Source organism: Oryza brachyantha, chromosome 11, assembly GCF_000231095.2.
Source record: "Oryza brachyantha chromosome 11, ObraRS2, whole genome shotgun sequence".
Lineage (NCBI taxonomy): Eukaryota > Viridiplantae > Streptophyta > Magnoliopsida > Poales > Poaceae > Oryza > Oryza brachyantha.
Window position 1 is genome coordinate 13,421,209 of NC_023173.2, and position 21,665 is coordinate 13,442,873.

General features: G+C 43.2%; 4 protein-coding genes across 4 annotated transcripts; 1 reads left to right on the forward strand and 3 right to left on the reverse strand.

The window, feature by feature from the left end:
• The first annotated feature begins 58 nt into the window (after positions 1-58).
• Positions 59-3,983, forward strand: LOC102713501 (transmembrane protein 87B). The gene is made up of 5 exons (XM_015842202.2): positions 59-410; positions 1,052-1,988; positions 2,346-2,441; positions 2,991-3,127; positions 3,531-3,983. The coding sequence occupies exons 1-5, from the start codon at positions 202-204 to the stop codon at positions 3,697-3,699; spliced, it is 1,548 nt and encodes a 515-aa protein (XP_015697688.2). The 5' UTR covers positions 59-201; the 3' UTR covers positions 3,700-3,983.
• Positions 3,984-7,116: 3,133 nt separating this feature from the next.
• Positions 7,117-9,322, reverse strand: LOC107305272 (armadillo repeat-containing protein 7). The gene is made up of 7 exons (XM_015842403.2): positions 8,893-9,322; positions 8,748-8,784; positions 8,444-8,517; positions 8,266-8,359; positions 8,065-8,147; positions 7,717-7,910; positions 7,117-7,587 (listed from the first exon to the last, which is right to left on the reverse strand). The coding sequence occupies exons 1-6, from the start codon at positions 8,962-8,964 to the stop codon at positions 7,740-7,742; spliced, it is 531 nt and encodes a 176-aa protein (XP_015697889.1). The 5' UTR covers positions 8,965-9,322; the 3' UTR covers positions 7,117-7,587; positions 7,717-7,739.
• A 514-nt stretch (positions 9,323-9,836) lies between these two features.
• Positions 9,837-13,396, reverse strand: LOC102707816 (patatin-like phospholipase domain-containing protein 4). Its single transcript, XM_006662927.3, has 7 exons — positions 12,650-13,396; positions 12,087-12,230; positions 11,647-11,719; positions 11,412-11,517; positions 11,221-11,317; positions 10,382-10,477; positions 9,837-10,297 (listed from the first exon to the last, which is right to left on the reverse strand). The coding sequence occupies exons 1-7, from the start codon at positions 13,166-13,168 to the stop codon at positions 10,151-10,153; spliced, it is 1,182 nt and encodes a 393-aa protein (XP_006662990.3). The 5' UTR covers positions 13,169-13,396; the 3' UTR covers positions 9,837-10,150.
• Positions 13,397-19,294: 5,898 nt separating this feature from the next.
• Positions 19,295-21,247, reverse strand: LOC102713778 (probable glycosyltransferase 6). Its single transcript, XM_006663450.3, has one exon. The coding sequence runs from the start codon at positions 21,057-21,059 to the stop codon at positions 19,602-19,604; it is 1,458 nt and encodes a 485-aa protein (XP_006663513.2). The 5' UTR covers positions 21,060-21,247; the 3' UTR covers positions 19,295-19,601.
• Positions 21,248-21,665: the final 418 nt, after the last annotated feature.

A 21,665-nucleotide genomic window follows, 5' to 3' on the forward strand; every position in this document is an offset into this window, starting at 1 on the left:
CTCCTCCACCGACTGCCACGTGGGCCCCACCCCCTCCGACCTCCCTCCTCTCTCTCTCTCGCGGCCGGCGAACCGCACCCCGCACTGCTGCTGGTACAGTACAGCAGCTGCTACAAACCCGTGTGGTGTGACCGATCCACCCACCCACCGCGAGATCTCCCCCCCCCCCTCCTCCTCCTCCTCCGCCTCCTCATCGCCGCCATGGATCTCCTCGGCGCGCTCGCCGTCGTGGCTGTGGCGGTGGCGGTGCTGGTGCTGGTTGGCGGCGGCGGCGGCGTGGAGGCGTCGATCCACACCTACGACGGGGAGCCGTTCCGGGAGGTGGGGAACGCGTTCCTCCTCTCCGGCGGGAGCGAGGGCGTCGTCACCGACGGGGCCGACCTCGCCGCCCCGGCCTCCTCCTTCATCAAGTAAGCAAGCCCCCTCCCGCCACGAGACTGTGCTGTGCTGTGCTGTGTTTGCGCGGGGCTGCTCGGCTTTGAATCGCGCGGGGGAGATGAGGCGTCGCGTCGGCGGCGCCGTGGGATGGAGGGGAATGGAGCCAGGCTGGAGACCGCTGGAGACCAGCCGCGCTCGCAGTTTCGCTGCTTGCTTGATTAGCGTTGAGAGTTTGTGGTTTAGGGCCAAATGGTTTGCTCATGATTTGTGGATTTCTAATTGTGTCGCTGACGAAGTCGATTCTGCTTGCTTAGATGCCTAACGTTGAAATTATGAAAGATGCACGCTGCAATTGCAACCCACATTGGACTCACTGTAGTGCTTTCTAGTTTTAGTCCAGCTTCTTGTGCTGCTAGCGGGGGCCTCACCACCACCAGGAATTAGGATAACTACATAGCTCCTGCTGTGAGTGTAAATTAGAGATCATGTTGATAAACTTGCCTGCAGTCTCAGAAAATCATTTGGTTGATGCCATCTTTGTGCTTACTCTCGGGTTTTATTGCATCCATCGGGTTTTATTTTTTGTAGGAATATGTTTGGGCTTTATCTTTTCTGTGATCTGTATGTGTTGGTTTGCTTATTTTCACTCATAACAAGGAATACATCTTTTCAGGTTCATGAATGTTACTTTCTGGAGAACTCAAGAATCGGCTGAATCACATGCAAAAATGGCACACAGTACAGGCCTGGTACAAGCAATTTTATTTGAAGCAGCTGACAGGGATAACATTGGGGGTTCTGCCTATGGTGGACAGAGGTCCATATGTTGTACCCCTGATCTTGCTAAGCTAGAGGGCTGCAAACAAGGGGAAGTAATCAGGAGACCATCCTCTGATGATCCTGATTGGCCTTTTGTGCTGGAGACACATTTCAGCGGTAATCACATTTCAGTGAAGTTGGATAATGAGGAAGTTCGCATTACTAAGACAGGCATGTACAATTTGTTCTTCATTTCCTGTGATCCAAAACTGAGAGGCCTTAAAATGAGTGGGAAGACAGTCTGGAGGAATCCTGGTGGCTACCTGCCAGGACGGATGGCACCTCTGATGAATTTTTATGTATTTATGTCGCTGGCTTATCTATTGGTCATGGTCATTTGGTCAAGTCAATATATAAGATTTTGGAGGGATATCATGCCAATCCAGAATTGGATCACACTAGTCATTGCGCTTGGCTTGTTTGAGATGACACTATGGTACTTTGAGTACTTAAACTTCAACAGTAGTGGTGTACGGCCGATTGGAATTACAACTTGGGTGGTAACTGTTGGAGCCATCAGAAAAACAATTTCTCGTCTATTGATCCTTTCTATCTCAATGGGATATGGTGTTGTCCGCCCAACTCTGGGAGGCTTGACCTCGAAGGTGTTGCTCCTTGGGCTGACATATTTCCTGGCTTCTGAATTGCTGGATTATGCAGAAAATGTCGGAACAATTAATGACATTTCTGGCAAAGCAAGGCTTTTCCTAGTCCTTCCTGATGCCTTTTTGGATGCTTTCCTCATACTTTGGATTTTCACTTCTCTCTCCCGCACTCTTGAGAAGCTACAGGTGAACTAGCTTTCATTTAATTTATAAATTCTATTCCTTTTCTAATAGTTGGTATCATTGTATCTATGTTTCTGATGTTTTGGTGGTGGATGACATAAGTTCTATCCAGCAATCCTTTTTTACCTTTTAGAGGCATAGCTAGCTGTAATCTGGTGGAGTTATTAGTGTACAACAAAGCCATTACAATGATGTTAAGCTCAAAACCATAAACAAGTTATGCGTTCTTACTTGTCAGTGCCCACAAAGAGGACAAGTGCTTGAACTGTGTTTATAATTTTATTGCCAAGTCTGTTGAACTATACTAGAAATAGAGTTATGCATTATCCCTCAATCATCGTTGCTTTTATTGCTCATCAGGCTAGGAGGAGCTCAGTAAAGTTGGATATATACAGAAAGTTTACAAATGCATTGGCGGTATCTGTAATAGCTTCGGTTGCCTGGATTGGTTATGAGGTATGAAAGTTTGAGTTCGTGCATCCATATTCAACCTTAACAGAAAATGTCATGTCTTCTGAAAGCAAACATTATAATAAAAATTTATGTTCTATTTTTGGGGGTGCCTTCAGCAGAAAGTATTATTTATACTTCATTGCTTCACTATCCTCATGTTGTAGTCCTGATGGAGCACCTATGGAAAATTTTGATGATCCATTTTCTCCATGGCATTTAGGTTCTAAGGCTGATCATAAACTTGTGTAATTTCTAGACAAAATAGATCGCTCTGAATGTTTATACACTGCATATAGATTAAGTTATGCATGGGCTAATAGATTATGTGATTATATATTGAAACTATGATCCTATATTATCAACACTATTTCTTGTCAACCAAAAAATAAAATAAAATCATGAAGGCGTACATCATCAAATTGTGCAATCTTGTTCACGCTGACATGAGAGCAGGCTTAATTCATCTGCAGACTTATTTAGGGAACCTTCTGTTTTATAACCTTATAGTTAGGTCCGTCAAACTACCTTCTTTATGCTGGCTTCATTTTGCAGGTCTATTTCAAAGCAACAGATCCCTTTAGTGAGAGGTGGCAGAGCGCATGGATCATAACTGCATTCTGGGACGTCCTTGCTTTTGTTTTGCTGCTTGTGATTTGTTATCTGTGGGCACCATCCCAAAGCTCACAAAGGTTAAATTCTTTGCCTCTTTAATGGTCTGAAATGTCTGCTACTCCATCTGTCCCAAAATAAGTTTATTTTTCAGTTTTTGGATACAATCTTTGCTTTTTCAGTTTTTGCGATTAATATTTTTATTTTATTAGATGATAAAACATGAATAATACTTTACGCCTAACTAATTTTTTTAAAATTTTTGTATAAAATTTTCAAATATGATGGATGGTTTAACACTGGACACAGAAATCAAAAAATGAAGTTTTTTATGGGACGTAGGTAGTACTTGTTACTGGCTTATTATACACAAGAGTGCCGATAATTTGCCTGCCATCGCTAGAAAGTAGCAAATTATTTTTGTAGGGCATAAGGTGGTTATTAGTGAATTGCTCTGAAATTAATATATGGAACCATGCCCAGATACGCCTATTCAGGCGAAGCTGCTGACGACGACGATGAGGAAGCTCAATCTCTGACGAAGGGGACTGATGGTGATGTAGGGATGGTAAAGATTGACAAAGACAGAAGTGGTGGTGTCAGTAGCGCTTTCAGCTTGGAAGATGAGGCTGAGGAGGACAAAAGAGAGTAGTATTCAATTGTTCGATATGGCCAGATACCAGGAAACAAGAGACCTGTTGGAGCAGGAATGCTCCAAAGTTAGTTTTCTTCCTTTTTTGTGGTGACTCGATCTCTTTTTGTGCCCTCATTTAGACAGGTCATGTAGAAGCGCGCCAGTTTATCAATTCCTGCGAGGATAACGTGTTCTTTTCAATGTGGAGTTCACATAGGCCAGGATGGTGCACATTATTTAAATGACTACACATTCACAACAGTGTACATATCTGTTTTATTTACCGGCTGTGCATTTTATGATGTATTATGGCATCATGTGTGAAACTGGTGATCCTTGCCCAGTATTTGACAGATATGTTTGCCAATTTACTGGAAGTCGCCGCTGAAAAATAGCAAAAGTAAAGTGCCCTGTCTTTCACTTCTGTTTATACTTACCGGTACTCATGCACGTGCACGTTTCACAATATTTATCCTTAAACATTCTAGGTCTATAAACCTACTATATAAAATGTATATCATATGAAATAAATATATACATACGTCACTAATGCAGTATCAAACAAGGGTTAATGTGTTCCATGCTACTACAAATATGACTATTCAGGAAAATGTCATTACAATTCATATATTTGGATAGGTGTTACCACTATTTTTCCAAATTATATCCATGCCACTGTCATGACTTTTTCCATCCATCTGCCTTCTTAGTTCCATTTTCTTCCGTCTCCTCCAAATTAGATCTATGTTGGCCACTGTGTGTGACAGCGAGCGGCGGGGAGGGCGGCGATGACAAGGTGGGGCGAGGCGGGAGGTCGGCGGCAGGGCAGGCGGAGGCTGGCGGCGAGCATGCGAGATGAGCGAAGGCCGCTGGCGTGGTGGACTGCGTGTGCGGAGGCCGACGGCTGGCGGGGCGGAGGCCGACAGCAGGCGTGCAGGGTGGGACGGAGGCTGGTGACGACGACGTACTCCCGGATGGCCGGATGACGGCTTCGGCGGTGGCCGGAAGGCGACTTCGGTGGCGGCCGAAAGTAGGGGAGATGACAGAGTGGATGGAAAAAGTCACGGCAGTGGCATGGATCCAATTTGAGAAAATTGTGGTAGTACCGATCCAAATACGCGAATTGTAATGACATTTTTCTGAATAGCTATATTTACAGTGGCAAGTGGCATGAAACGAATTAACCCATGAAACAATTATGATTTGTTCGTACCAAGGTATCAAACAAACTCTGCCCATTTGCGGTTGTAACTGTCTCGTTAGCTCTTCTGCATCAACCAATTTTTTTTATTTTGTTGTTGTACCACCAAGAAAAAATCAATTGATCTATGTGAGAAGAAATAGATGTTTATAACTTTTCATCTGTAAGTACTAATCAAGTTGTTGAAAACTTACCATTAGCATGGATTAAAAAATATCAGTTTTTTTTCATATTTTCATAAATAATGTTCCTTAATTAATACCAAAATATGGCAGATTGTATCATATTACATTGGCATCTTATGAGAAAACTAACATCGTCACCGTCACCATCATCGTCTATTATAGTTGTTTGACATCACATTATGAGCCGTTAAAAGAGGTAAGCCATTGGATGCACTTTAGCATTGTAGTTTATTCTATTACCAACCTCACCAATAGTCTTTTTGTTGCACGGGAAGATTTAATACACCCTAAGATTGTTATGGCACATGTTGAACTCGGATTCTCATACGTAGGAGAATCATGTACAGAAGAAGCAAGAGCAACCATCATAAATGTAGGGAGTTACCAGCAACATCTATAAGTTTACAAAGACTTGTGTATTCGTGTGCATTATTCTTACACAAACAGTAGCCAGTACTACCATATCTCATTTGTCCATCTGCAGGTATGAGGGCAAGGCCAACAATAGAAATGCTTATCCTAGAAACAGAAACGTCGTATAATGTTAAACTTGTATTGCTCATCTAACCTAGGAATATAAACATGGTTGATTGCTTGAATCAGCTAAAGAGAATTCTTATTGGATGTGACTACACAGATACATGCTGAGACCGACTCTAGATTGTTTTAGTGGCATTTAATCAAACACCCACTAGGCAAAATAGAGTATGTTTAAACAATAGAAAAATTTCGGCTGTTGATCGTTTGAGTCACAATCAAATTTCACGAACAAGAGAAATAAATTGGAAATTTGGAATGGTAGCAAAGATTGAACCCACTCAATGATATATGATTCCAATTATTGGCGATGAAACTGTGCTACCAACCGAGACGATGTGCTGGAACTGGATCACGACATGACTGCATGATCCAAATTAGTTTGCTGCACTACAACTAATCACGAGTAAAATGGTCTAACAACATCACACTACAACTAAAAAACTCAACTTCATGAATAAAACAACCTGCAACGTAAGTTGGAGTGTTGGACTAATGACTGAGCATTAACTTAAACACCTTCGTGGTAAAAAAATAAAGCGGTCCTATCAAATAAGAACTTGCTGTTAATTGTTTAAGACAAAATCAAATAGTAAAGTGGAAGGGGAAGAGATCCAACCAAAACAAAGAAATTTTTGGTGTCGGCGCTGGTCGGGAGAGTGGGCGTGGGCACGGCAGCGACCGGTAGCGGTGGCGGCGGCTTGCGCTGGGGCGCCAGAGGTGGGCGCCGACCGGTCGGAGGTTGGGGGCACTCGGTGATCGGTGGGGGGCAGGCGGCGGTACTGGGGCCGGGCGAGAGAGCAAGCACGGGCGTGGTGGCGGTTTGTTGGCATTTGGGAGAGTGTCACGATTTTGGTGGAGGAATCAGGGGCGATTTTGGTGGAGTCAAGGGCGATTTTGGAGAGTCAGGGACGATTTTGGTGTAGTCAGAGCGATTTTGGTGGAGTAGTCAGGGGGTGTGTCCCATGTAGATTACAAGAGAGTTATTTTAGATCGTTAGATGTAAAATGGATCAAGTAAATTTTGTGTACATTTGTTGGTGTGGCCATAAAAAATTACAACTCATCCTTTTTATATTAGTATAGATAAGTCAAAATTTGAATTTTAACCTTAAATTTAGGGTAAATTTTGAGATTTTTTGTCTTAGTTTATTTTTCAGCATTGACTCTTTTTTTAGAACGTTAAGAACACGTATGTAAAAATTTATTAATAAAGTATACCTTTTGGTCAAACAATCAAATAAAATGCAAAACTCCAATAACTATTTCACTGGCACTAAGCATCCGATCTACTTCCATGCTTTTGGTTCCAAGACCTGGCATCAAAGCATTTAAGACATGTTGATCTTTCTAACGTTAAGATGGATGTTCGGCGAAAAAAGTTAAATGACATATCTATAAATACAAAATAATTTACGAATAAATAATTTATTTACGTAATCTTAGCGATTTAAAAGACAAGACTGAAAAATAAACTTCAGTAAAAAATCAACTTTAAATTTAAATTTTGGCTTATAAGTATAAGAATAAGTGAAAAAATGGGGATAAATCAACAGATTTTTGTGAAGAATTTTTCTTCAATAGCTAGATGCCTTGATCTGTGTACACAAGATAGATAAAATAATACTCCCTACTAGTAGTAAAAACACCGTTGTCTTCACAAACACCAGGAATATCTCTAGCTGCGGCCGTCAAACCTTGCAAAGGCAGATGGCAAAGATCATGCTGGCGCGACTGGGAACTGCACAAACAGGCATGAAAGAAGTACAAGGCCAAGGAGAGAAGATGACAGTCACTGGTCAACCTCTAATTGTAAGTTGCAACTTCTGTGGCACCAAGTAACTTTCTCGTCAAGAACAAAGAGTTGAAGGAATTCGCAGCAGACTCTAGATTCTCAGGGTGAGACCGCCTCTGATATTTCATCCCTCTCTAGAATGGTTTGTTCTGTCCTGTGTTGCGAGTTGTGGCATGTTTCTGTAACTCCCTGTTTATACAAATGAAATCAGGTCTCCCACTAGTTACTTAGGTTCAAAATGAGAAACTGTAAGCAGTTTGAACTTTGAGGCTTTGAGCAACAAATCTCATGCTAGCAAATGGCATCTAGAGGCCCTACCTTCTATAATTCTGAACCAAAGGTCATGAGTTGACATGCTTGTCCAGGAAAGCGTTTGCCAGATTGCTAAAGCTGGCATTAACATCTCCAGCTGCAGCATACTCTCTTACTGCCCTAAGTACCTCTGGTTTCAGAATATCTTTCTTTGTCGAAGGGTTGCACAGATAATACAAAGCCCCAAGTGCATAGTTCACCTGTTATATTGTTGAAATGGAATTATTCGTAAAAAAAACTAGAGAGAAGTGAGGAATGAATAAGAAAACTACTCTTTCAAAAGAACAAAACTTCATTTCAGTAATTGGATAGCATTCGAGTTGTAATGTTGTTATAAGCTTCAGAAATACTAACGGTATTCTTCACTGGGCTTGATAAGCATTGTATAACCAACGGAATTCCACCACATTGTGTAATGACCGAGCAATTTGCTGGATCTGTCATATGCAAACAAAACATTAGGATTTGAACAAAAGCAATTTTGTTGGAAACAAGATTAAAAGAGTGGGTACATCAAAAGGGGAAATAGGGATTTCATGGTATTGAATTGCTCACCGGCGCAAGAATTACAGATTCCACCAATGCCAAATTCGATAAGCCGTTCGTTTGGCTCTGTAATGCAGTCCAAGAACAATTCAAGAATGTTCAGCTGAGAAAGCAAAACAGGTAGACAAATTACTGAGTATGAGTGCTTCTCAACTGTTCATAAGGAACAAGTGGGTTAAACAGCAACCTGGCGCATAAAGGCATAGTTGTAAGGGTCATAGGCGAAGTTTGCCAAGTTTGCAACAATCCTCTCCTTGGACTCTGAAATAACACAGCATTGATGAACAATGTCTAATGAGCATTGATTCAATCCCATGCAATCCGCGGCGTCCATGAACTGATGAACTTGCTCTACTAGCTACCATAATTCGAATTATTATTTTTCTTCCTAATTGAACCACTGTGCTGATTTTCATAAATATCTGAGGCATCCTGACAACGAGTGTCCATCTCATGAATGGTGATAAATTTAATACTAGGATGTAGCCGACCTTCATCCGTGGACTCCTGGAACTGGGTCACGAGATCCTGACGAGGCGGAGTAACATCTAATCAGAGCGAGCATTTGCAGGGAGAAATTGATCGATTCTTCCATAATTTTAAAAATAAAAAGCTCACGCGAGCAAGGAAACCAACCTGAAGGTGCTGGTCTCTCGGGGTTCCGTGGCGGCCGGTCCGCTCGACCTGGCGCTGCGCGTTCGTGAACATCGATCCCCCCTACGGCCCGACGAGAGATAGGTGGGGGGTGGGGGGGGGGAGGGTGATTCCCAATCTGCTCACCGCGCCGCCGTGGTTCTGGTTGGGGACGAGGACGCGGCGGCGGCAACAGGCGGTGGCCTCCACAAGCTCGGAGCTCCCCAACAACAACCACCACCACTGAGCAGCTGCACTTGGCGCCGCCGGCGGTACGCGCGCGCAACAGCAGCGAGGGGCTCGCCGGAGGCCGCCGCCGTGCCGAGGAGTTCGCCGTTGGGAACACGACGAGGCCGCGATGGCAATAAACGAGCATTGGCAAGGACTATTCTGAAAATATACCCTGCCTTCTCTCCGCTACTCGATCCGGACCGTGCAATACGAATCTAATGGTTTCCGATGGAAACATATGTGTCGGGATTTTTTTTTTGGCAAAAACACTCCTTTTTTGGTCCGTAATAATTTGAATTTCGAACAAATTCACCAAAATCTGAAAATTTCGACCAAATAGGTCATATTGCAGGGGTTCCCATAATTTCAGAAATTTTTGAAACCAAGTTGTACCATGCTAGGGATTTAGTTTTTTTTGATACTCTAAGATTGAGGTTCGATTATTTGATATCGTGACCTACTGTCATTGACTCAGATAGTTTCACATGAACAATTAGCCAACGAACGAAGTCTCAAATCATCAAATTTATCACCCTTTGACTGCGCATACCCCAAACATGGACTGCTAATAAAATGGAGCGATCCGTTTGTTTTCGGATTTAGTAATGGGCTACTTGCTAACCTACATTCCACTGTAAACATCCAATCCTAAGTTCCTCTTTTCACTGCTTCTCCAAGTTAATCATAAACGAATGCTCAATATTAGTATCAGCACATCTTGTAACAAAATTTTACTGATTACTGACAAAATCTGCTCTTCCTTACAATGCAGGATCAAATGATACCTATGGCAAAGGCACCAGTAAGACAGTACCCGCTTGCATGGTTGTAGTTACACTTTACAAACCACTGAAGTATTGAACTGGTAGCCTAGAGCAAACAAAATCTGGGGTAGAACAAAATACAGTTGATGCAGTTATGTACTTATGTTACAGATTTCCATGGGCACAGCAAGGTCAAACTGATGGAGATGTTAGCTTTCGAGAGAACCAAATAAGGTTCAAGAAGTCAGGGTCTTGTTGATGTCGTTTCAATCTGTGACGGGGAGTGGTTGTTCATTCTTAACAATCAACTCAACTGGCCTCTGGTCAGCCCATACAGCCGCGTCCTGATATCCAAGCTCATATAATTTGTCGAGAACTTCATCTTCAGCAGGTTCCAGGGCCCAGTTAAACAGCTGTAATTGATTTGAGAATCGAGAGTAAGTAACATAGTAAATAATAGTGAGTTGCAAAACTTGTACATTTTGAAGGTGAGCAACCTGTCGAGGGTTAGCTCTGTTCTCTGGATTGCAGTCTGGACTAATACCAATCCCTTCCAATCCTAGTCGGCTGGCTGGGAATGCACAAATTCGAACCTACAAATTGTAGGAATAGTGTCAGTAATCAGCATTCCAGAACAGGCAGCACCGCATTACCATGTTGTATGCATCAAAAATATGTATACAAAGTAGTTTGTAGTGCACCCTGATGATTCTGCCATTATAAAACGTGAATTGTTGAAAAAACAGCTCAAACATGGTAGAATACTTTGAAAACAGACATGCCCTCAACTCATAAGTGTATTTTGTATGAAGGTAGGCCAACTTGCACACAGCCATACAGAAGGAGAAGCATTTGACTTCAGGATTGCACTTTCAAATTTTCTTGCGGAACTTATGAAATTGCCTGGACTAAAAAAACAAAAAAAAGAAAAGAAAAGAAAAGAAAAGATAGACCATGTTCTAGCTAAAGATAGTTATGTTCAGTGTCAAGTATAAACAAAAGAAAAGAATGTATAAATTTGAGAAGTAAATCCCATTTATACAGATCTTATCGTTTAGTACATGAACACATCACAATGCTATCAAATATCATAGATAAATCACATCTAATGTATCCCTATATTGGAATTTTCAAACTCATTCGTATAACTCCATGGACACATAGCATTACGAATTTCAATTGTATTAATGGAGAGTGAGTGAAATGTTTTATGCTAAGGAGCACAAGATCTCACAGCAGCGAAAACTACTAAGTTCACACATGTGCAGCACATAAGAGACCTCAAATATGTAGTGATCAGAATAATTTTGCAGGAACAAAAAAAGTTATGTCATACTGTTTCAGAAGCAGATGTGGGTGGCATAAACAATGTAAGGCCCCCATCAATGCAGAGCCTGTTACGAAAGAACGTTGCAGGCCTGGGAGCTAAGTATCTGAAAAGAAGACACCAATAGTTCTTGAAGTTATTACAGATGAATTGATAAAAGATGCATACACTATTAGGGAAGAGAATAACATGAATCTTACCCAGGAATAAAGGAGGATGTAATAACCGCACTAATTACATCTTCTTTTGAGTCGAATTGGTCAACCAGCAAGCCCCTAGGCCTCCAGGACAACCGAGTAATAGCAACTGATCAGAAGAAATTAAGTGTTCTTAAATGACCAAACCCAGTTACTTGTCAGAAATTAATGTAGCAGAATATAAACATAGCAAAAATAGATAGCAAGATAGGCAATGGTTGAACAGTATGAAGCTTACCACGAATCCTTCCATTGCACCTAATGTGCAGATCATCTGGAAGAAACCTGTCCAGAACGTCCTTGAGTACAGCCTGCACAAGTGCACAAGATTACAAGGTTCAGAACCTTTCAAAATTCAGTAATCCAGCACATGAACTACTTAGTACTTGATTGACATATGTATATGATATTCAGCATATTTTTCAAAGGATACATCACGTTACTCACCACAATTTTCTGCAAATATTTTTCTAGAAGAGGAAAAAGATGAACATAATCTTGAATTATTACAGTATAAACAAACATATTGCAAATTCCAAACATAGTTGGCAAATTGATCATAAAGAACTCAATGATCTATCACACATATAGTTGGGTATAATTTACACAGTAAGGAAACTCACAAGTTGCCCACAAGTATAATTAAAAGTAGACAATAAATGGAAGCAGAAAAGTTACCCCAAGACGGAAGGCAGTCCCTTTGCTCCGGCAGTTATCAGCTAGATCCTTGGTCACTTGCAGAGCATCTTGCATTGTGTTCCCAGATGCAATCACTGCACAGATTATGGCACCAGCTGATGAACCAGCTAACGGAGTTCTCTCCTAATGTAATTCCAAGATAAAGAAACAATAAGAAAGCTTACTCAAAACAATAATCACACATAAGTCCTAAACTCACATCGATATAGGAATTCAAAACTCATAATTTCCATGCACAACAATAATCGTCAGTGTTACCACCTAGAAAGTAGCATAAAAATTGAGAGTTCTAGCGATTCATGCGACCAACAAGTTACTCCAATTACTTAACTAAGGACACCAGTGGAAATTCGATTGTTGTTACTCTTTTTTCCTGAATAATTATTGTTGTTACTCTTTTTTTCCTGAATAATTATTGTTGTTACTCCTTGTTAGCCACAATTTCATCTAGAGAGTTAGTATAATTGCTTTAGCTCTATCAAGCATGAATTCGCATGGAAGAGATTGAGATAAGAGTCATAGAGAGATGGGGAGGCGCGCACCGTGAGGTAGCCCCTGTCGATGAGGCACTGCGCGACGCCGAGGTGGTAGGGGAAGAGCAGCCCGGCGGCGGAGAAGCTGAACCCGGGGCTGGTCAGCTCCCGCCGCCGCCGCTCCGCCTCCACGTCCTCGGGCCGCTGCTCCCACACCACCCCGTCCCTCGCCTCCACCTCCTCCACCGCCGCCGCCCCGCCCCTTCCCGCGCGCACCAGCAGCGCCGCCAGGCCCAGGAACAGCTCCCCCGTCCTCACCGCGAGCGACCTCCTCTCGGCCTCCTCCGGGGGCGCCGCCGGCGGCTCCGTCTCCGGGTCCCGGCCCGCGGCGGCCCGGGCGAGCGTGAGGCGACGGAACCACCGCGGCCGCGCGGGCACGGAGGCGGAGGCGGAGGCGGGAGGGCGGGGCTTGGGCGGGAGACCGGAGGCGGAGGAGGAGGAGGAGGAGAAGGCGGCGAGGAGGGAGGAGGAGGCCATGAGGGCTCGCCGGCGGCCGCCGCCGACGACACGTGTGCTCGCGCGAAGCATCTGACGTCACACGTCGTTAATTAATTCAGTTAGATGCGTGGGAATCCGGGAAGAAAAAAAGTTAAAATAAAATCGATGTGATTTTCCTTTCTTTAAAAGAATTTGTATGTACATGTATATACGGTGGATTTATTTTCGGGTGGCAAACGAAACGAGTGGCTGCGGAAACTGTGAGCCATCAGACGTAGCTAAACGGAAAATCTATGGAACGGTGTTCCGTTCGGACGGGACAGTTAATAAAGTTTTTTTTCTTTTTGTGTTTTTCTTTTGTTTACTCTTAGTTAATGACGACCTGTCATGTACTGTTTTTATTTTAAAGTGTTGAAATCAAGACACAAGAGACAAGATGAAAGAGACTCTTGCTAATCACGAGTAGCTGCTGGTTACTGCAGAGTGTACTACGCTATGGGGGGCGTGGCGGTGTGTCTTGGCCGAACACAATGACCGCCGGAGGAGTAGCGGTAGGAGGCGGTGGAGTCGTCGTTGACGGCAGCGGTTGATATCATCAATTATCATCTGGTATCATCTGATACTTATTGGTACTAAGTGATATCAACAACTATCAGTACAATATCATCTAGTGTAAAAATTATAACATGTGTATACATGTTAAAATTAGACGATACATTTTGATATGATGTGATACCATAAAGTAATTACTGATACCAAATTTCATACGGAATGATACCTGATGGTATCATCTGGTATCCTATGATACCTTGCGATACTAAGTGGTATCAACACTTGTTCCATATACCAACATATGATACCACTTAGAACCATATAGTACCGCTTGTTACCACCTGGTACCATGTGATACATGCATCTTTTTGAGCTTCCCTTGTCATGTGACGCTATGATACCAAATGATACCAACTGGTATCACACCAGTGGTATCATCTGGTACCAGCTACACGCTGGTAACGTGAGGCGCATCTGAGCGCGAAGGCGATGAAGGCATGCGACATGCTGCGGTGAGAGTGCGACGTCGGCGGGGGCAGACATACGACGGCAGAGGCGGGCAGACGACGGTGGAGGCGGCAACACGTGGCGATGGCAGAGGCGGGTGGGTGCGAGCGATGACGGAAGCAGGCGACACGTGGCGATGGCGGACATGCGGGCAGGCAAGCGACATGCGGCGTGCCAGATTTTAATCATTAAATATCCCGTATTGTAGCGGGATTCCGTAGGCTAGTCATTCTCGTAGCTAAAAGGGCCGGACCTTAATGTGTCAGCCTGACATGAACAAACAGTGATGGGTCTAGCATGGCTCGGGCAGGCGAAAAGTCTAATTAGCGCACGGTCGCGCGGAGACGGTACTTATTTTATACTTCTTTATATGTATAAAGTTTACACAAATAAAAAACAATGACAATCAATGAAGATGAACAAAACTAAAAGTAACTCATTTACTATAGTTCTATCTGAAATACAAAAATAGGGACAGTCCCTCGTCCCAACACCATCTCATCTTATCTTGTATCACATCATCTTAAAAACCAAAAACACTATTATAGTTCAGTATATACAATTTGGAGTAGTTAATGTGAATTTGGAACCTACTAAGAATCTACCATTTTTTTAATAAATTGGTCCTTTTGAAGTAAGCTTAGCGCCAAGGATGTTGGCGTTGATGTCAGTCGGCTCAATGCCAACCTTTTTGGCGTTGAGGTAGTGCTCATAAACTCGTAGTCGAGCCACACAACCTTGTATTCTTACCTTTTACTCATCTCGGCTAGGATTTTAGCTACCGTGTCGCCTTCTCTCCTCTACTCCTAAAATATAAATCTCCCTCAAATCGAAAGGTTATTTCATGGGCATTCTTTGTAGATTGATGTGTAAGGTAAATCTCCTCTAAAAACCTTAATTTCCCCAATGTTTCCCACATTTTTGTTGAGCATGTAGGTATAACGTATCTTAGAACCTACTGGACAAATCTGTATCGATGCATTACCTATGGATAAACCTAAGTTTGGATATGTGAACCTATGAATGTGGATGGATGTATCAAAGTTCATGTGTATGGATTGATGTCTATGCATGTGGAGGATGGTTATGGATTAAGGTGTGCTGATGATTTTGGGATGTGACTCACGTGGATGATTTTGGATTATGGTGTGTGGATGATTTTGGGGGTATTTCCGATGCATGTGGATGATTTTGAATTATGCTATATTTTGGTTGTGCATGTATGTGGTTGATTGTTTGGTATTTTGATAGGTCAAGGCTAGGTATGGAGTAGCCAACTCCCTTCTTGGAGGCCAAACATCAGTGCCATATACCATGCACCGAGCTATAGGACTTTAGCACCAAATATGTTGGCGCTGACACCCTAGCGCCCAACACGGGAGCAAAGCTGGATGGGTTGATACCGAACAACTTTTTGCAACGACTTTTTTCGTCTCAATGCTTGCGGGCCGTCCAATATAGGAGCAGTGTTCCGCAGCCCAGTTGCGAGTGACTAAGTCTCAGAGCTCAGCGGCATCATGCTTGGCATTGAGCTTAGGTGCTCTGCACCAAAGAGAATGACCTGAGGTCCCGCCACATCGGCAGGGGATCGACTCGGACGACACGTTGGCATGATATCAACGCTAAAGTGGTTGGTGCAACACTGAGCTAACGACTTATTTTTTATTAAAGTTTTTTTTATCTAGTTTTAAAATAAGTTTTTGAAAGAACCAACTTATAAAAAAGGATGAGTGTATGGGTCTAGAACAGAGAAGCACAACAACTGTTTCATTATCCATTCATGCAATGGCTGTTTGTAGGCCCTCTTGGTGGACTTTGTGTAATTAATTCATCATTTGGCCAACTGGACGGCCCCATATGGGAGAGCCAATCCCCATTGGGATCCCTGCCGAATTTCAATGCGATCAAGATTAGGACTCATTTGACATCGTTTCTCCCAAGTAAACCAACCTACCATTCCGCCTAGGACGTCAACTTGATCAACAGCTGTCAGTGTTGATTTGCATTTGATTAGACCCTCCATCTCGTTAACTAATACAAGTGCACTAATGCTGCGACTTTTCTAGACTATTATTTATCTTTTAAGCACACGTTTTCCAGACTACTAAATGTATATATTTACAATATATATATATAAATTAATTAATTAATCATCTTACTCTAAAGTAGAATTTTAACTTTGCAGCAATTTTTATACTATAAAATAGATATCAAATAATCTTTCATATCTCATCTTCATCTAGAATAAGAAACCTAATGTCTCTCGTCTTTCGTCGGCGAGAATTCTGCTCCCCTAACGCCAGAATTGTCATTGTCAGCACTTGGCAACACAGTTTTGAGGCGTTTTCTGTAACATAAAAACATAAAAATGAAACATCCCAATCATTTTGACAACAGCTTATAAGCATGATCCAAATTTTGAAAATTAATTTTAAAGTTGATATGCAGAGTTGTTTTATGTAGTTTATTTTAGAACATTTGCTTTTATACACTAATATATATAACCCATGAATTCTTGAATTTTTTGATAGTTCATTGTGTATAATTTGGAGTAGTTAATATGAATTTAGTTCCCTAATTTTTTTGCTTCTGCTTATACTTATAGGCTAAAATTTAAATTTTTAACTTTAAATTTAGAGTTGATTTTGAGGTTTTCACATAAGTTTATTTTCCAATATTAGCTTTTAGATCAATAAGATCATGTGTATAAAAATTTTATTCTTATATTCCTTTTCATTTATAAATATACCGTTCAGTATTTTAGATCCAATAAACCCATGGACCATGACATAGAATGACAACAATGGCTAGAGTGGCGGCTGTGGCGCAATATTGACCATCTTATCTACACTGTACGCCGCACACTGTATTGCTTCTTACATTGGTTGTTTGTAGGCCTTCTTGTTGGACCTGTGTAAATTAACTCACCACTTGGCCAACCTCACAAGGCTACGTTTTGGGAGAGCCAATCCCTATTGGGATCCCTGCTGAATTTCTAAGCGATCAAGATTAGGCCTCATTTCTCATCGTTTCTCCAAAGCAAACGATCCTACCGTTCTTTCGCACTGTTCTCTGGTTGGACAAACCATTTGACATGAAAAACATAGAAATAAATTAATATATGATTATTAATTATTAGCTATAAAACTTTTAAAAAATTAGATTAATATGATTTTTAATATCAACTTATCTATATAAAATTTTATTAAAAAATTTCTTATTTAGCAGTTCAAAAATCATACAGGTAAAAAACAAAGTAATCTGGTTTAGTTAGCCGGGAATTAACGCGGCCAGAGTCTAGGACGTCAACTTGATCAACAGCTATTAATGTTGATTTGCTTTGATTGAACAATCCATCTCGTTAAGCAAGAAATAAGATCATCCGTAGCAGTGTAGACTGGCATACAGATTCTACGTGTTATTAAGCTTACGTACCAGTGAGCATATCTGTGTAAAAGGTTAGAATCGTTTGAACCTAAAGCCATTTCCTGTTTGGATAAGATTTCAGTGATTCCTCCTAGAATCAAGCACGAGAACCCTACAGACAAGTAGTCAGTTATTAGCTTCAATTCATCTATAGTTAATTTAATAGTCAATTTATATAATAATTATCTATAAAACATAACTACTATATCCTACCTGTCATACACACATTGTGTATTGGAGTCTGTGCTATAGCTAGATATAAATCTGTAGTCCAGTGCTCTTCTATCTATTCTCTTATTTTCTTAAAATATGTTTACAGTGCACTGGTGTCTCCCATCTTTTGTCGGCGAGCAAATTGCGGCTGGACGATGGTTCTGTTCCCCTAACTCCAGAATTGTCAGTGTCAGCATTTGGGAACATGCTGTTGAGGCCTTTTCACTAACATAAAAAATATCATCTATATTAATCTAAATAATACTAAAAAATCTTAAATTATAAATTAGGTATAGTACTAATTATTATAAACTTAAAATTTTAATTTATTCGATTTCTTTAAACCAGCTTATGTATACAAAGTTTTCATACGAAACAAACCACTTAACACTTTGAAGTAGCTCAGCGCAAAACTCAAATTAGAACAGGCCCTTAATCTCATTTCTTTTCAGAATGAATTTCACAATACCATATATCTTAGAGTCCAAGTCACATAAAACCACACTGATTTTGACACTGTAATGTAAAAGTGGGTATTATGATTCAAAAATTTCACAAAACCGCACTATTAATGAATTTAATTTAGTACTAGCAAAATAGAGTTATTAATATTAGGTGGCAGCAACTTGTCTATAATATGTTCAAATAACTTATAAATCTAATGCACTTTTTTTTGTCTCATGTCAAATTGAATGTTTGGATGTTAATTAAAAATATTAAATATCAACTGATAACAAAACTAATTGTATAAATAAAGGCTAATTCATTAGACATATTTTTTAAGCCTAATTAATCTACGATTAACAATTGTTTACTATAGCATCATATTCACTAATCATGGACTAATAGGCTCAATAGATTCGTCTCACGAAATAATCCAGAGAGTATGAGGTGAGTTTTATTAATAATCTATATTTAATACTTTTAATTAATATCCAAACAACGTGACATAGAAAAAAAAAGTCGGAGGAAGAAAATAAACACCCCCTTACTTTTCTCTTCACCACCTTTGTCAGTACGGAATCTTTCTCTGTTCCAAACCTTAAACAGACTGTTACTCCATTTTTTAACTTTTGTTAGATGCTTACTCCAGCCATAACTTTGAAATTTATTTTATTCTTAATTTTGAAATTGATTTTGAAATTTTTTTACTAAAGTTTATTTCCAACCTTAACTTTCAGAAAGCTATATATATATATATATAATTTATTTCACAAATTATTTTATTTTTTACAAATATATCGTTTAGTTTTTTACATGAAAAAACTAAACGACCATCTCCGGTTATAAGGTTATTTAAACGCATTGCAATATTAATCTAAGATCAGATCTGCCTTTCAATTGATCCAAAACTTTTGTCGGCAGAGCAGTTTGTGGCTTGATCCATGAGCAACGGTTTTGTAATACTTCCTCTCGATGTTGAAGATCCGAACTGTCGGTGCTCATTAACACTAACTGTTTTCTAATCAAACATGTATCCAAATTGAAAATCAAGAGCGTCGGCATTTTGGCATCGGCAATGCAACAGTCACATCTCTTTCACCATCTTAACAAGCAAAATGAAGATTCTATTCCATCTCAAATCCAACTATATTATGAAGATCACATATATTCTACTTTAGAAAAGAAGTAAATGACGGTACAAGAAAGATGAAAAACAGGAGAGATTTGAGGTGAAAATGCAAATTTGGATAGATTTATCTGTCCCTACTATTATCGATGATTTTCATATATTTTTTTACTGTAATGAGAGAAAAAGAAAACGAACTAGGCGCGCGTCCAGGCCAAGGCCGGCGGCGCCGGCGCCGGCGCCGCTGCAGCCGAGTCACTGGGCGGCGGGGTAGTCGAACGGCAGCGGGCGCACTTCGTCGGAGAGCGGGTCCTTGTGGCGGAATCCGTACGCGCGGAGCACCTGGTCGTCGGCGAAGTTGAGCGCGCGGTTCATCCCGTCGGCGCAGCTCTTCTTCGAGTAGATCTTGTTCGGCTTGCCGCCGCACGGCTGGCACCCGGTGAAGTGCGTCATGAACGGCCGCCGCCACCCGGTCTGCCCGCCGCCGGCCGGGCCCGGTATGGCGCTCCTCATCGCCGCGTTCCTCGCCTCCGCGTACCGCAGGTGCTCCCGCTCCGCGTGCCGCCGCCGGAGCGCCTTGGCGGCCGCGCCGGGCCTCCGCTCGGCGGACTCGTACCTCGCCGCGATGCCGTCGAGCCGGTCGACGATCTCCACCCAGTACCCCTGGAAGTAGTACCCCAGCTCGAGGATGGTCTTGCTCCCCCACTTCTCCTCGTGCTCGGAGAGGAGGTAGACGAGCGCCGACTGGTCGTCGGACTCGTGGTCGGACTTCCCCTGGAGCGTGTCGTGGAGCACGTTCCCCCACTTGGCGTACTCCGGCGAGGCCGGGCCCATGCGCGCCCACGCGTCCATGAAGTCGAGCGACCACTGGCAGTTTCGGATGAGGAAGACGCCGGCGTTGAGCCCGACCCACGACCGCTCGCCGTACACCTCCTTGTTCCAGCCGTAGACGACGAGGTTGTGGTCCTTGTACCTGTCGAGCGGGAGGGAGAAGTCCATGTCGGTGAAGATGGCGTCGGCGTCGACCCACCAGACCCACTCGGCGTCCGGGTGGGCGAGCATGGCAGCGCGCACAGCGGGGATCTTGGCCCAGTAGGCGAGCATCCGGGGCTGGAGCAGCGCGTTGTTGTAGAAGAGCTCGATGCCGTGGAGGCGGCAGTAGTCGACCTTGTTCTTGAGGAACCGGAGCAGCAGGTGGTCGCCGCCGTCGCCGCGGCAGGGCGGCGCCTGCGAGCCGGACACCATCACCACCCGCTCCCTCCCGGCCGCCGTCGCGTTGAGCCCGCGCGGGTACCGCAGCCGCATCCACTCCTCCCGCCTCGCGTCCCACCGCGCGATCCCCCTCCCGCCCCCGACCCCCACGGCGTACGACACCCTCGAGTCGTCGTAGAACGTCCTCCCGGCCGCGTCCGGCCCGCCGTTCGCCCCCACGTCGTCGGCGCCGAGCCCGAGCGCTGCGGAGGCGACCGAGACCGGGGATCGGAACGCGACGAGGTTGGTCACGGGCAGGGGCGACAGGAACGACGCCGTGGCGAGTAGCACGAGGATGGCCCCCACCGCGCCCGCCGCGAAGACGAGCGCGTCGTGCACCCGCGCCGCCATCACCATGTGGCCGTGCGCCCTCCCCGCGCCCCCTCCCCCGCCGCCGCCCTTGGCTGACGCCGCCGCCGCCGCCGCCGAGACGCCGAACGGCGCGGTCTCCGACGCCGCCATCCTCCTCCTCCTCCTCCCCGCCGCAAGTCTTGCTCTGCCCCCGTGAGCGGCGCGCGGACGCGGGTGTTTTAAAGCGGAAAAGACCAAGGGAGTCGCACTGCTCGCTTGTGTTTTGTGTAGTGATCTCTCGCCGAGTCGGCGGGCGCGGCCGCGGGGGTGCGAGGCAGAGCGAGCAGCGAAAGCGGAGGCGGTTGTGCCGCGTGGGGAGAGAGGCGCGCGGGTCGCGGGGTTCTTTTTGGGCGTTTTCGCTGGGTTTTTTGGGCGTTTTCCCGGTGATTGCGTCCGACCGAGGGCGTGGCTCGCCTCGCGGTCATACTAACCCGAACTGGCTTGGCTGAACCAGATAACCTCCGTGAGCGATTTTGTCGACTCCATTTTACTTGAAATGCCGTCTTTATATTTGAACAGTAGAAAACGGTGAACCAAAATGGTTTTTTAACCAGAGAGCCTTTAGCAATTTTACATTTGAACCGATTTTTTATTTTGAACACTATAAAATTCTGATTTATTATGTTACTGCACTGTATGACTATTTTTTATGTTATAACTTATCATTACTTTTTATGTTCTAGCTTATATATATATATAATATTGGTTTATTTATAT